General features: G+C 47.9%; 1 protein-coding gene across 1 annotated transcript in view; it reads right to left on the bottom strand.

The window, feature by feature from the left end:
- NFKB1 (nuclear factor kappa B subunit 1) overlaps positions 1-14,786 on the bottom strand; it is a 124,575-nt gene that overhangs the window by 24,289 nt on the left and 85,500 nt on the right. The window contains exons 8-13 of the mRNA XM_027772931.1: positions 13,739-13,897; positions 11,908-12,012; positions 9,332-9,423; positions 6,815-6,953; positions 1,354-1,488; positions 8-34 (exon numbers count right to left, since the gene is read on the bottom strand). Coding sequence (XP_027628732.1) covers positions 8-34; positions 1,354-1,488; positions 6,815-6,953; positions 9,332-9,423; positions 11,908-12,012; positions 13,739-13,897 — 657 coding nt within the window. The remainder of the gene's footprint in view (positions 1-7; positions 35-1,353; positions 1,489-6,814; positions 6,954-9,331; positions 9,424-11,907; positions 12,013-13,738; positions 13,898-14,786) is intronic.

Below are 14,786 nucleotides of genomic sequence, written 5' to 3'. Positions count from 1 at the left end.
TAGTGGGAAAGTCCGTGGGGAGTGAAGCCGTATCCTGCCATGCAAAAAGACAAAGGAAACCTCAGAAGGGGTCACAGCACCCCACAGGCCCGAGCCCACCCTGAGCAGGGCTCCTCGGAAGCGGCCAGACCTGCCCCCGTGAGGCTGAGGTTCCCCACGTATAGCGAGCGGCTTGGGCCCTGCCCCAGGCGTGGGCGGCACTGAGGAGAGTGTGGGCGGTAGGGGCAGTGGTATCGAGCAGCGGGGACGTGGGAGCGCGGGGTCTGTCCTGGGCGGTCGGGCAGTGGTAACGAACAGCTACTGGGAGTACACGGTCACAGTGGGGTGCACAGCCATACTCACACCTGTACTCAGGGAACGTCTACAACCAGCCCAAAGAAGTCTATGTATTTTAAAATGTTCTAAGAGGGACCAGCAGTTAGTGTAATGGCTATGTCGCTGGACTCCCACGTAGTCGACTGCGGTGCGTGTCCCGGACCCGGTGGCTTAAAACTCACGCTGGGCGCGTGTGCGTGCGTGCCCAAGATCCCGAGAGGAGAATGGAGGAGAAGGGATTGCGGCGTGACCATCCCCCCTGGAGGGTGATTTCTCGCTTTCTATCTCTCTGTCTCTCTCTGTCTGTCTGGCGAGTGCACGCGCCCTATAGGAAAAACCTCTCCAAAAAAAAAAATGTTCTATACTGTAGTATAGATAAGTTACAATGTGGTGTGCATGGATCTATAATGTATACCTACAAAAATACATGTAAAATCTTTTCGATGTTTCTAAAGAATAAAGACAACTATATAAAAACCCAAAATATCAAAACCAAACCAAACCCACTAAGAACAAAAGTAAGAAGAAAACACACCAAAATGGTTACAAGTTATTCTTTCAATGGCTTTGGGTGGCTTTGATTAATTCCTATAGTTTTGGGAATTATCTTATAATGTAAAATGAACATGCATGTCTTTGAAAAATCATGCACGTTGAGAAATTTTAATGAACTTGTTAAAGACAATACTGTCACAGCCATTCAACTCACAAACATGCTCAGAAACTCCGAAAAAGAAAGTTCTAGAGCCAGCTCTACAACGCGTGGTTGAGTGCCACGTGGAGAGTTGGACCCCATAGGGCCAACAGCGGTTCGAATCCTTGCTTTGGCAGCTTACCACCACTCCAGGAGCGCAGTGCACGCCCAGAATCCTGGCGGGAAGGGGCTTGCAGGGCCAGGCTTGCGGGTAACCAGGCCCCACTGCGGGGTGCCTCTTTCTCTCCAGTGCGTGCACGTGCCATATATCATTAAAAAAAAAGGAAAAGAAGATTCCATCCTCTCCCACCTGCAAAGCCAGGGGCAACTTAGGTGTGCGGTACCTGGGCCCGCCCCGCCGGCACCGCCCGCGCCGCCGCTCCCGAACATCCCGCCGCCGCCGCCCGTGCTGCCGCCGCCGAAACTGTCGGAGAAGTTGGGCATGAGCTTCTGCCGCTTCCTCTGCACTTCCTCTTTGTCTGCGTGCAAGGAAGAGAAACCAGAGGAGGGAGATCGACGTGGGCCCGCCACTAGCCACAGGAACACTGTAGCGCCCTGGGAGTATTTTTAAACATCGTAAAGGGAAACAGAAAGCAGTCAAGGAGGAAGAAAGGCCCGATTTCAAGAAGCAGGACATTTACCCCCGCGGGTCTGCAGACCGAGGCCCAGCCTCAGACCACAGCTAGGCCCACGCCCAAACCCCGCTGCCGCCCTTGAAGTCCCCACGCTGTCAAATTTCGTGAGACCGGACCGCCCCTCAGAGGCGAAGGTCACAACAGCAGGGATTACAGACCAGCGGACACACACTACGTATCCGGGACTCGGGATTCGATCGCTGGGACAGGGGGACGCAGTGCCTTCGTGCCCACGCTGTCCAAGGTCTCTGCGGCAGTGAGGAAAGGACAGGGATACGAAACCGGGGTGTGTGTGTTCACTGCACAGCAGACCAGGGTTCCCCGAGGTTCCGAAGGACTTCTAGCCAGTCCTTGAGAGCTGGGAATCAGGAAGGGCTTCCCAGGACAACTTTATAAGAGAGGGAGGCCGGTAGGGGGCGGGGTTAAGGGGCTGGACTTCACATGGTTCGAGTCCTGAACCTGGCAGCTTGTTTTCGCTATCTCTCTGTCTCTGTCTCTCCCTCTCTGGTCAAAATTAAGAATAATATATATACGCACACACACATATATATTTTAAGGAAAAGGGAAGAGGAGGACATTCTGGGGCGGGAGGGAACAGAATGAAGACATGCCCAGGAGCTCAGCTTTAGAGCTTTAGATCAGCCAAAGCGCAGCTTAGTTTAAGGAATTCCAAGAAACAGAGCTGACGCGACCGCACCTGCAACACCGGATGGGAGCCCAACTAACGTGCAGGGAGCCCCTGGAGGTTTCTATTAGGGGAATGGGGTGTACAGTGGGACTGGGGAAGGTTCACCTGTCCTTGTGCGAAGAACCCACTAGAGTCCAAGCGCAGGCAGGGGTGGTGCAGACACAAGGGGACAGAGGTCTGTCCGCGTGGTCGCCGAGACAACAGACACAGGTGGGCCCCAGCAATGAAACCCAAGAGGGGTCTGTAGCCCCCGTGACTGATGGCACAGTGTGTGTGGGAGTCCAAACAGCTGAGACCTCCACGTGACGGCGTATGCTTAGGCCCTGGCAGCCGGGTCTCATGCCGGCCTTCCCTGGCGTGGCTGTGTCTCTCCGGCTATTCCCGACCCTGGCTGCCCCAGCCCCAGCCCCCTCCGAGCTCCGTCACTGCTTTACGATCTACTACGGTTTCTGTTTCCCTTCCTTTCTCTTCTGTCATCTTCCTACATTTCTGTGTTCCTCTATTCTCATTCAGGCTAAAGAGTGAAGGAGGTTGTTTTGCTTTCTGTTAAAGTGGAATACACCGTCAATGGATTCTTTCAATCAGCTGTCTGAACTTAACCATCTGACTCTTCTGGGTCCACGCCTGCCCCTGCCTATGTGCAGAAAGCGCTTTTCTTACTTCTAGTTCTGTGGTTGTTGTAGCCATGCCAGGGCCAGAGCGAAGGCTGCTGTTTACTGATTATCTCACGATCATTTAGCTGCAGCTAGATGGACGGCAGGGGAAGTAGGTAACAAGTTACACTTACAGACTTGGTTAAAAGCTAGGCATGCCGTCCGACCGACGCAGGGACGCAGGATGAAAAACGCAAATTTTGAGAAAAATGAGCTTCTACTAGAAAGGGGGGACCTGGAAATGGAGAGACTTGAACAATTTCCATATTAAAGATTTTTGGACAGATTTGTAAAATTTTCCCATTAGTTATAACTAGTAGCTGCACTCATTGGTCATCCTATAAACTGTTGATCTCAAATAGAATACTACAGCAACGAAGCACAGGAGGGAAGCAGACATCTTCAGGAGTCACATCACCTCGTGTCACCTGCTGACATGGCTTCTAGCAAAGAGACCAGTCCTCATGTTCTACGCGTGCCTTTTAAAGTTGAGGTGTTCACTAGTTCTATGTCACTACAAAGTGGCATTTTTAAGAGCAGATTTTCAGGGCCAGCGGGTGGTGTGGTGGTTAAGGCGCCAGATTCCCACATGGCTGACTACAGTTTGAGTCCCGGACCTGGCGGCTTGAAAATCATGTTGGGTGCACCCAAAATCCCACAAGGAGAATGGAGGATGGGGGCATGACCATCCCCTTGAGGGGTGATTTCTTACTTTCCCTCTCACTGTCTCTTTCTCTCTCTCTCCAGCAAGCACATGTGCCCTATGGCAAAAACCCAGGGGGAAAAAAAAGGACCGATTTTCAAAATGTTAACTATATTATAGCCAGTGATATTTCAATGACAAGAAACTGATACAGAAAACCCGGTGAGAGCCTCTCTGAGGGCCAGCCCCACAGCCTCGCAGTTGAGGGAGCTGACCAACGTGGCTGGCTGTGACTGAAACCCTGCCCTCACAGCTTGCAAAGCACGCTGGGCGTGCGTGTGCCCCAGACCCCGACGGGACGGAGGATGCGAGTGAAGGGATTGTGTGCTTTGTCCCCTCCTCTCTCCCTCTCGTTCTGCAGTGAGTGCGTGTACCCTCTGGAAATTAAAAAAGAAAAGAAAAAAATAAGTAAACCAAAACCTCTGGTCTGAATCTCCATGGAGCCGAACATGGGGGCTTTCACACTGGGTTCCCTGGAGCCTGTGGCCTGCCTGGGGGGCTGGGGGGAGAGGGGCGAAGAGAAGAGGCTGCGGAGCTGCTGGGAAAGGTGGGGAGGGCGAGATCAATGCCCACCCCACCCCCCTCCAACCCGACCACCTGCTTCCACCCCGGGATTTTTCCGCAGAATTTTCTGTAGAGAAGATAAAAAGATTCTGTGTGGACCATGTGTTCAAGCTACCAGTGCATGGAATGCACTACAAATCTGACCCAGAAATGGAGAGGTCATAGCCACGGGAAAGAAAAAGACCCCCCAGCGTCATTTCCAAAATGCTCTCGGGACACCAGAAGGCAGAATGGTTACGTTGCTGGACTCCCTCGTAGTTGGCCACTGTTCGAGTCCAGATTAGGGTGACTTAAAACTCACGCATAATGTGTGTGCATGCCCAAAATCCCGAGAGGGGAATAAAAAAGAAAAGAAGGGACCGCGGAGTGGCCATCCCTCTGGAGATGATTTCTCGCTTTCTGTCTGTCTCTTCAGCAAGTGCCTATGTCCTATAGCAAAAATCTCTCTCAAAAAAAAAAAAGAAAAAAAGAAAAAAAAAGAAAACTCACTGCAGCCTGCGTTGCAGGAAGGGAAAGCCCTCTACAAAGCTCATGCACTGAAGATGCCATCACAGGACCCGACTCTGCGGCTCCGGCCTGTGCCTCCCAGCCTAGCCAGACCAGGTGGCTGTGGCAGGCGCCGTCCTGACTCCCCTCTCCTCCTTCCCTCCTCTCGCGGCATTTCTAACTCTGCTTGTGCCGTGGCTCTCCATGTAGCTAGGCGAAAACTGTGAATTCGTCTCAGAATCGTGGTTTTCAAAATGTAAAATATAAAACAGGATTGCAAGAGAAGTTGATGATATCAAAATACATTCTATCCACAGACTCCTTGGGGTCAGTGGACTCTAGTTAAGAAAAGCCTTTGGGGCCAGCCCGTGGGCCAGTGGGTGGACCCCACATGGCTGACTGTGGTTTGAGTCCCCGACCCTGGCTTGTGAAACACTCCAGGGAGCGCATGTGTCCAAGATCCTGACAGGAGGGAGGTGGGAAAGGATGGCAGCGTGGCCCTCTCCCGTGGCGTGGGCCGGTATGCTTTCTCCCTGTCTCTCTCTCTCTCTGGCAAGTGTATGCACCCTCTGGCAAAATGGGGGAAAAAAGAACAGAAATCCCTCTGAAGAACCACCCAGTTCAGGTGCCTGCTATTTTTGTTTGTTAGTTTGTTTTTAATTATTCCACCTGCTATTCACCTCACTCAGGATACCTCTCAGTGCCGAGTTCCCACTCTGCCCTCGTGAGTCCCAGGCCTGCCTGTCAATGGCCGCTGGGAACCCACTTGAATTTCCTGCAGGAACTCAAGATGCAACTGGCTTTCAAGTGAGCTTCCTTTGTCTGCCTGGATCTACCGCCGCTGTGCTGCTTCATCGGGTCGACCTGTCACAGGCGCCCGGGTCTGGGACTCCTCCACCCTCTGTGACCCTGACTCTGACCTACCCATGTCGGCCAGCCTCGGGGCCCTGACGGTACTGCAGCACTGCCCCTTCAATCCTCCTTTCTTTCTCCGCACTGACACCTTGCTGGACCTCGCCATTTCTCCCTTGGATTCTGGCATTACTCCGCCTTGCTGTCTGCCTCGCAGACCGACCCTCCATGTCTGCAGGACCAAGTCGGTGGAGGAGAAGGAGAATGGAGGAGAAGGCACTGCAGTATGGTCATCCCCTTAAGGGGAGCTTTCTCACTGTCTCTCTCCCCCTCTTCCTGGCACACACATACTCCCTACAGTGAAACTGAAAAAAGAAAGCAAGCAGTTAGAGCCATCGTTCCAGTGCAGGCGGGCCTGGCCTGCCTTCCCGCTCCAGGTGACGGCAAAACCGTAGCTGCACCACAGTGCTCCCCAGCCCGGCCCTGGCTCTGCCGGCTGCCTGCACCTGCTCCATTAGGCCCTGAAGCTAACTTCTCTCTGGACAGACACTGTGCTCACCTCTGTCCTGAGCTCCTGCAGTGTCCTGAGCCTCAGAAACCTTTCCTTCTCTGTGTAAGACCTAACTGCTGACATGCACCTCAAATTCTAAGGATCAAACGGTCCCTCCCAGAAGCCTTAGTGGTTGCTTTTTTAGAATCAAGAAATCAAGGGCTTCCAACATGCTTATGTGTGTCTGGGAGGGCTTCACTCGGTGGTCACTAGAACAACAGCTTACATTGTAACTAGTTAGGGAGACGATTCGCTCCGTTTCCTGAAGTGCTCCTTGTGGGTGAAAGAACAGTGCTGCTGAATTTTCTAGAATTTTCTAGCTCGGTGCTGCACGTTAGCCCCGTTTTCTGCTCAGCTGCCTGAGCCAGTAGATGGTGGCTGATCCTCCTGGACAGCAAGTCTTACTTTTTCATCTCAACTGGTTGCACCGTGAGTTACTCAATATACACTAGACTGTCGAGGTGAGAGAAATTCTCGAATGTCTAAATCTCACAGAAGCTTGGTGAACTCAGCCCACGACTTCAAATAGCATATGACCAGCCTCTTCTGTAAAAGTATTATGGCCCCAGGGACCAGCTACTAGGACGCTGTTCAAAGGATGTGACAACCTGATCTTTTAAAATCAGCTTGTCCTCTTATCAGAACAAGCACAAAGGTCTAAACAACCCGGTTACCTTTGATTTCAGGGTAGTAGAGGAAAGGTTTCGGTTCACTTGTTTCCAAATCAGATTTCCTCCGCAGCTGGACGAACACGGAGGCTGGCTTGGTGATGTTGACATCTTTGTACTTGGGAGTTTTGAAGACGATGGCGAACTGCAGGGTACAAAGATCCAGATGTTGCTGGAGGACTCCATTTTTATTTTCGCGCAGCAGTGCTACTAACTAAACACATTAAGCTTTTCCTTCTACTCAGTGTTTCGATACAGCGTAGCACCCTACAGAGAGTTCCAAACTCCGAATTTAATTTTGTTAGAGTGCGCCAAAGTGGAAAGGCAACGCTACACCAATGTATTGGGTTGTCAGAAAAGTGATGATGCATTTTTGCATAAAAGAACAGAAAAAAATGTCATGACTTTCCCAAAAATCCAGTAGCCCAAATCTTATTTAACTGCCTAATAGTTAAATGTCTTCTAGTTGTAAAGATCAAGCATATAAAATTCATTGCATACACTTCTTTCTTCTCTTTCAAATCAACCTTAAAGCCCTCCAAGATTGGGGCAGGCCATGGCCTGGTGGTTGGGTCAGTCAGATCCCACATGGCTGACTACGTGGTTCGAGTCTTGGACCCAGCTGTTAGACAAACACACTGGGTGTATTGGCCCCTGGAAAAACTTCAAACAAACAAACAAACAAACAAAAAAGCTCCCAACATTACTTCCACTGACACCAAAGAAATTAGGTGTGAAAGGAGAGATGAAGGAAGTGGTGCTACTGTTACCCGGGCCAGCCAGTAAGGAGAGAAACTGAAACCTGAGCAGGGAGGCATGGCGACACAGGAATTCCTGGTGGGGACAGAGCAGTTAGGCAACTTAACATGTATTTTTTTTTTTTTTTAAGGGAGATATTTGCTATAAGGTATGTGTACTTGCTGGAGAGACAGAGACAGAGAGAAAGCGAGAAATCACCCACTGGGGGAATGGCCACAGCACAATCCTTTTTCCTCTATCCTCCTCTCGGAATTTTGGGCACTCATGCATGCATGCGCAGTGTGTTTTAAGCTGCTGGGTCTGTAACTTGCACCATGGTCAGTACGTGAGAGTCCAGCGATGTAACCATTACTCCATCTGCTGGTCCCCATCTTAACATTGTTTAGTTTGGTCTTTCTGGCTGTGTAAGACATTCATGGGGATCACGGTTTATAAAGTATAAAAGGGCATAAACAACAGTACGCAATATTTAAGTTCTCCATTATCCCTGTCCCCCTTCACGCGGCTCCTACGATGTGCCAGCCCGAGAAGTGAACGCCGTTAGTTTCTCACTTACTTTCCAGGGCTGCTTTATGCATGTGCCGATATGCATATAGAATCTTTTTAGTTTTTGCTGTAGGGTGTGTGCACTCACCAGGGACAGACAGACACAGAGAAAGGGAAAGTGAGAAATCATCCCCAGAGAAGGAGGGGGGATGGTCATACTGCAATCCTTTTTCCTCCATTTTCTTCTTGGGATTTTGGGGACACACACATATACTTGCACCTAGTATGATTTTAAAGCTACCAGGTCCAGGACTCAATCCGTGGAGTTGGCCATATGGGATCCAGTGCCTTAACCTCCAAGCTACCTGCTGACCCAGAATCATTTTTACACATCCTTGTTCTGTATCTTCCAACTTAGATTGTTTATAATTTTATTTATTCATATTTTTGTGGAGACAGTATTCCTTGATTAATCATAAAGATGAGAGTAGTCATTATGGCGCAAGTTCAGCATTTTCACCTGAGTCATGAAATCAGTTACCACTGGGACCTTGACCACCTCAGCCTCAACCAGAAGACTCCTCCTTCTGACATTTTTCATTAGAACATTTTTTTTTTTTTAGAGATTTTTGCTACAAGGAATGTGTGCTTGCCAGAGCGACAGAGAGAGACAGAGAGACAGAAAGGAAGAAATCACCCTCCAGGGGGGATGGCCATGCTGCAATCCCTTCTCCTCCATTCTCCTCTCAGGATCTTGTGCATACACACATGCCCAGCATGAGTTTTAAGCTGCCGGGTCCAGGACTTGAACCATGGTCGACTATGTGGGAGTCCAGTAACGTAATCATTATTCCAGCTGCTGGTCCCTTCATTAGAACATTCTTTTAACAGGTCTTATCGTAATTACTTTGGCAGCACACTTAATATACAGTCACCAAGGGACCTGAGGGCTACTGCCTTCCAGGCAGGGCATCACCGAATGTAAGGCTGCCCCAGTCTCAGAGCCAGTGGTCTGACTACAGGATGGTGCCCACCATTCTATGGAGGGTAACGTCTCTGGATGAGCTGCCGGAGTTGTAAAGTAGCGTGTTTCGCCAGGTGTGGTGCCTGCCTTATGGTAAATCATCCTGTTTTATGAAAGTTAAATACTTACTTATGATTTTTCCCTTTTTTGTATATGGACACTAAACACTGACTCTCAACAAGGCAGCAGATGCATAATAATAATAATAATAATAATAATAATAATAACAACAACAACAGTCATACTGCCCTTACCTGTCTATGAACGTCTGTGGGGGAAAAGTCTCCAAACCCTTCCCAGATGCCACCGTTTTCCTCCTCTTCATAAAACCGAATCTGGATGTCATCTGCAAACGGTCACATTCAGTGTCTAATTTTATACAGTGTGGGATTTGCCAACGTGCAGGGAAAAAATGAGCTTGCCTACTATTGGGTCGTCGAAAAAGTCATGACATATCTTTCTGTGTTTTTCTATGTAAAAATGTGTCATGACTTTTCCAATAGCCCAATATATACTTACACTTTTTTTTTTGAAAATAATACGAAATGAATTTTTGAGTCATTTAAGGTTTTCATAAGTCACCGATTTAAAAATTATTACTTAGCACAGGGATGGGGTTCAAGTTTCATTTATAATGACAAAAATATTAGATTTACCTATGACCTCATCAATCTTTGATCTTCCCACTTCTCCATTTTTTAAACCAGTCTACTCCCGAGAAACAAGAAGGACGGTAGAGGAATACCAGAACCCCAAAGGGAGTTCAATCCACATGCAGTGTAGAGCTTCATAATCCTGTTTAACTTACAAGGTTTACCATGTGGCCAATGCTTTAAACGTACACAGGACTCGACTTAATCCTCCCAACAACCCCATGACGTAGTTACTAAAATGGGACCCTTTACGTCCAAGCACTCTCACTCACTATATCATCCTCATTTTGTGGGAGAGAAACTGATGTCCAGGGTTAAGTAATTTACCCAAGGCTGAACAGCTAGTAACTGGAGGAGCCAGGATTTGAACAGAGTGTAGTGTCAGGTCCTTAAACACTCTATTCTCCCTCCCACAAGACTTTATTCGTTTATACTGAGAAAGCGCCCCAAATACTCTGATCGTCTTGTCTCTCACTATTAAATGAGAACATCTAAATGTGACACTCTGGACATGGATTCTACTGCAGAAATACGACAATAGAACTTGGACTGGCATCTTTCTGGCTTCCCTTCCCACTTCATCAAAAAGACACACTATTGATTTATGAAACTAAATTTATATTTCTATTTAGATAAAATTTTAAAATACTAGGTTAGATAAAACATCTCATTATCTCCTGGCCCATTACTCTGCCTTTAGGTAAAAGTACCCCACACCTAGTTATTCAGGTTCGGTGAACCAAGTACAAGACTTCCCTGACTATGCCATTCCGGCGTGATAATGATTAGGGACTGCATTCCCAAACAAGGCACTCCAGTCATGTTGACTCACGCATGGAACGCTGGAAAGGAGTGTTACTTGGACAGAGTGGGCTGGAAGAAGGCTGAGACCAGTGTAAGCAGAGGAAGTGTATTTTTTTTTTAAGAGAGATTTTTTTGCTATAGGAGTGTGAGCTCACCCGAGAGATAGAAAGCGAGAAATCACCTCCCAGGGAGATGGCCACACCACAATCCTTTCTCCTCTGTTCTCCTCTCAGGATTTTGGGCACATACGCACCTGTGCCTGTGGTGAGTTTTAGGACATCAAGTCTAGGACCCAAACTGTGGTTGACTTCGTGGGAGTCCAGCGACATAACCACTGTGCTACCTGCTGGTCCCAGAAGTGTATTCTTCTTTTGGATAAAGAATATGTAACCTGGGGTCCAGCAGGTGGCGAGGTGGTTAAGATGCTGGACACTCCCACATGGCTGACCACAGTTCAAGTCCTGGACCTGGTGGCTTGCTTTCTCACTCTTTCTCTCTCTCTGTCAAATTAAAATAAGTGAATTAATAAACAAAATTAAATAAATTATTAAAGCATATGTATCCTTCCTTTAAAATCAGATTCCATTTTGATCTGACTTTATACCTCGGAGTATTTGGCCTCTAATGAGATTTTTAAAAAGCCTTAGTTATGCATTTATCTCACTTAAACAAACGTTCGCAGCTTGCAGTAAGTGGATCTTTATTAGACAACTTTCCATGTACTGTTCTGTTTAAAAAACAGCGAAGTGGGAAAACATTAACGTTTCCTCCAGCTTTTACTAATTTATCAGTCACGTAATATGAATGATACGTGCCAAGAACCTTTCCTCAAAATGAAACCTGAGAGAAGCGTGTTCTGAAAGTTTCCCTATATTCCTCGTTCTCTTTCGTTTTCTTAGCTGACGTCACCACATGATGTGGAATGTTTGCAGAAGTGCTTGAAGTGTGACACGGAGCGTGGCAAAGTAAAGAGTCCACAGTTTTACTCTGTGAACCTCATTAGGTACTCTGGGTGCATGTATGTGCATGTGTGTGCATGCATGCATGTGCGCATGCATGTTGAGCATGGGGCGTTGTTCATTTATTTTAGTTTAACCAAGTTCAGATGCCAAACTTTCAAGTATAAAAATACTGAAAGTCACTGATTATAATGGTCGTAATTTTATTATTTCTCTTTAGTTTTGTGGGAAATTTAAAAATGAATTAGTGAATTAAAAAAAAAAAGGAACAGATAACTCACATCTGGAAGAGGTAAAACGTGGCGATGTTTTTAGGGAGGTCTGTGGCAGAAGAGGGTGATTTCTCACGCACTGCCAGAAAGCGGCGCTCAGAGACACTCCGTCTCACATCTTGAGGTCAGGTTGTGTACTTACCTTTCTGGACTTTGTCGCATAGAAGATAAATTTCCTCTCCTCCGGTCACGCACCCAGCTGTCCTGTCCATCCTTACGATTTTCAGGTTGGAGGCATTGGGGGCTTCTGTTCAGGGGACAGCAACAAAGAGCACGGTTTATCCTTGGCTTCACACGCCAGACCTGTGTGTGTGGGAGGACCTGCCTGGGCACACAGAACTAAACCAACAGACAATTCAGCTTGTTTTGTTTTAACAAAGATACAAATCAAACAAAAATGGCTTCCCATGCCCTCGGGGCACTCAATATCAGCAAAAGAGATGAGATAAAAAGCAACAGGCACCTATTTCTTCCTCCAGCACAGACCGGGACTGACACAGAAAAGGAGCTTTTTCTCTGCTGTGTCAGGAAGTACCACACTGATGGGTCTGATTTCAATTAGGTCGAGACTTTAACCTCGCTAATTTTCATGACATCGCTATGCCATGACCAAGAGTCCTAAAGCTTAAGGAAAAGCACACTTTCTTTCTTTATTTTCTTAAAGAATTAATTTTATTTATTCATTTTATTTTAATTTGACCAGAGAGAGACACACACAGAGAGGGAAAGTGAGAAAGCAAGCCACCAGGTCCAGCACACAGACTGTGATTGGCCAGCACTTTAACCACCGTGCCACCTGCTGGCCCCAAAATGCAGTTTTCTTAAACCACTTACTGACTCCCATGCTACAGAGAAGTAAAATGGAGAGGTTATATTTCTTTTCTCCAAACTAAATTAGGATTCTTCGTTGCTGGGAGCCTAAGTTTCATGTGGCAATAGTATCAAGCTTCCTGTTTTTTGTTCCGACAGCTGCATTTAAAGGTGATCAGTGATATGGCAGTCTATATAATTTTATAGCCCTTTCACTTCCCTTCAAACGTCTTTAGATCAGAAAAACCCATTAGTTGCAATTTTCTACTTAGACCAAATTCTATAAATTTCCAATGAACCTAAGAACATTGCACTGGCAGGCTTTTTGAAACTATCCGTTTAATAAATTCTATGCATTCTGAACAAAAAAGCTGCATGGCAAATGATGAGGATCATGGAATAACTCTTTAAAATGTCTAGGAACTACAGAATAAGAAAAGGACACTGAAATCACACACTACGCTACTTACTCTGTTAACTTCAAGTTTCTGCATGGTAAAGCTAGGAGGATGTGGGAGTGGAGATGGAAGAGAGTAACACTTACATTAACTTCTTAAGAAGGGCGGGACCCAGAGAATAAAACTAAGATTTTTCCTTTTTATGGGCACTAACGATAGCGCCTTACAGCAATGTATTCATCAACAGTAGGAGTGTGGCACTGCATGTAAGAGACCACAATGCACAGGTGAGACAGGACGGTCACTGTGCGCTGTCATTTAAAATGACATGTCCCATTTAAGGAGCACAGCAGGTGGCATGGAGGTTAAGGTGTGGATCCCACATGGCTGATTGAGAGGTTCGAGTCCCACAACTAGTGCCTTGAAAAACACACTAGATACATGTGCATGCATGCCCCAAATCCAGAGGAGAATGGAAGAGAAGGATTGTGCTGGGGCCATCTCCCCTGGGGGGTGATTTCTCACTTTCTCTCTCTGTGTCTGTCTCTCTCTGGTGGGTGAACACACCCTGTAGCAAAAACTAAACAACAAAGCCCTCATACAATCCCATTATCAACCTTCAATCTAGGTTTAGTGTTCTCACTTTGCATCAGAGCTGATAGACCTGCCTCAGTGGGACTGTCACTTGCCCTAGGACTCAGGGTGGCAGGCTGGGCCCAGGGGGTCTCGACCTCACCCCGGCCTGGCCGCTAGGCCAGTACTCACTGCTGTCGTAGATGGCGTCGGAGACCACGGGTTCCAGGCGCCTGGTGAAGCTGCCGGTGCTGTCGGGAAGGAAAGCTGTGAACATGAGCCGCACCACACTGAGGTCCATCTCCTTGGTCTGCTGCAGGGCTGCCTGGCGGATGAGTTCCTTTTCTCGATCTGGGACCATCAGCGCAGTGCATTCGTGCCCGGGGAGAGCGGAAAGCAGGGACATTTAATAGCATGCTTTCAGAAAGCCCAGCCAAGGAATGTAAACTTCAGATAAAAACCCATTTTTCTCTTTTGAACTTCTTCAAAGTGTTAAGAAGTTTTAAAAAATAATAGTCTTTTCTATATCATCCAAAATTAAAGGCCTCTACGAGGACCTGCGTTTTCCCTGGAGTACGGACGAAGCGGTCCTCCGTGCCTCAGAAGCCTCTCCCTCCTGTCCCCAGCCCCCCTCCCTTTCCTCGCTGCAGTAAGAGTTAAGGCGCAGCAGGTGTTCTAGAATGGACCGTCAGAGTCTACGATGTGCCAATTGCATACAGAGAAGTGGGGAAAGGATCCCTAAAGCTCTTAGAGCACCACGTCACTCCACAGTGCCCACACCGGCCTGGGACGAAGCCAGCACGCGGAAGGTGGTTCTGAAGGACAGGACTCCATGATGCATGGCTCCTCCCCTCCCGGAGAAGTTTTCTGGCTGGTGGATATGGTCATGCTCAACTGATAATACCATAAAAGGCAACTGTCCAAGTGACAGGTTCCATGAGAGAGCTACAGAAGTGATAAGGGACTTTGGAGAGGGGAGAGTCCAGAGGCTTTGGAGAGGAGAGACATTTTGTCTGGATCTTGTGAGAATGATAGGATTTGAACACGTAGAGAGAGCGGACAAGGGAGGTCCAGGAAGAGGGGAGGGCAGTAGCTGGAGATGTGCCCAGCAGGGGAGTGAGGGAGAGGAAAGGGGGCTTCTGTAGATGGCTCGGGTCGGCAGGAAGGCGCACAGGGAAAGGGCTGAACGCACAGGCTGGGCCAGCTCTCGGAACGACTGAACGGCAGATTACAGAACGTG

Source organism: Tupaia chinensis, unplaced genomic scaffold (assembly GCF_000334495.1).
Source record: "Tupaia chinensis unplaced genomic scaffold, TupChi_1.0 Scaffold000315_1, whole genome shotgun sequence".
Lineage (NCBI taxonomy): Eukaryota > Metazoa > Chordata > Mammalia > Scandentia > Tupaiidae > Tupaia > Tupaia belangeri.
Note: the sequence above shows the minus strand (reverse complement) of the source record. Positions and strands in the feature narration are given on the sequence as shown.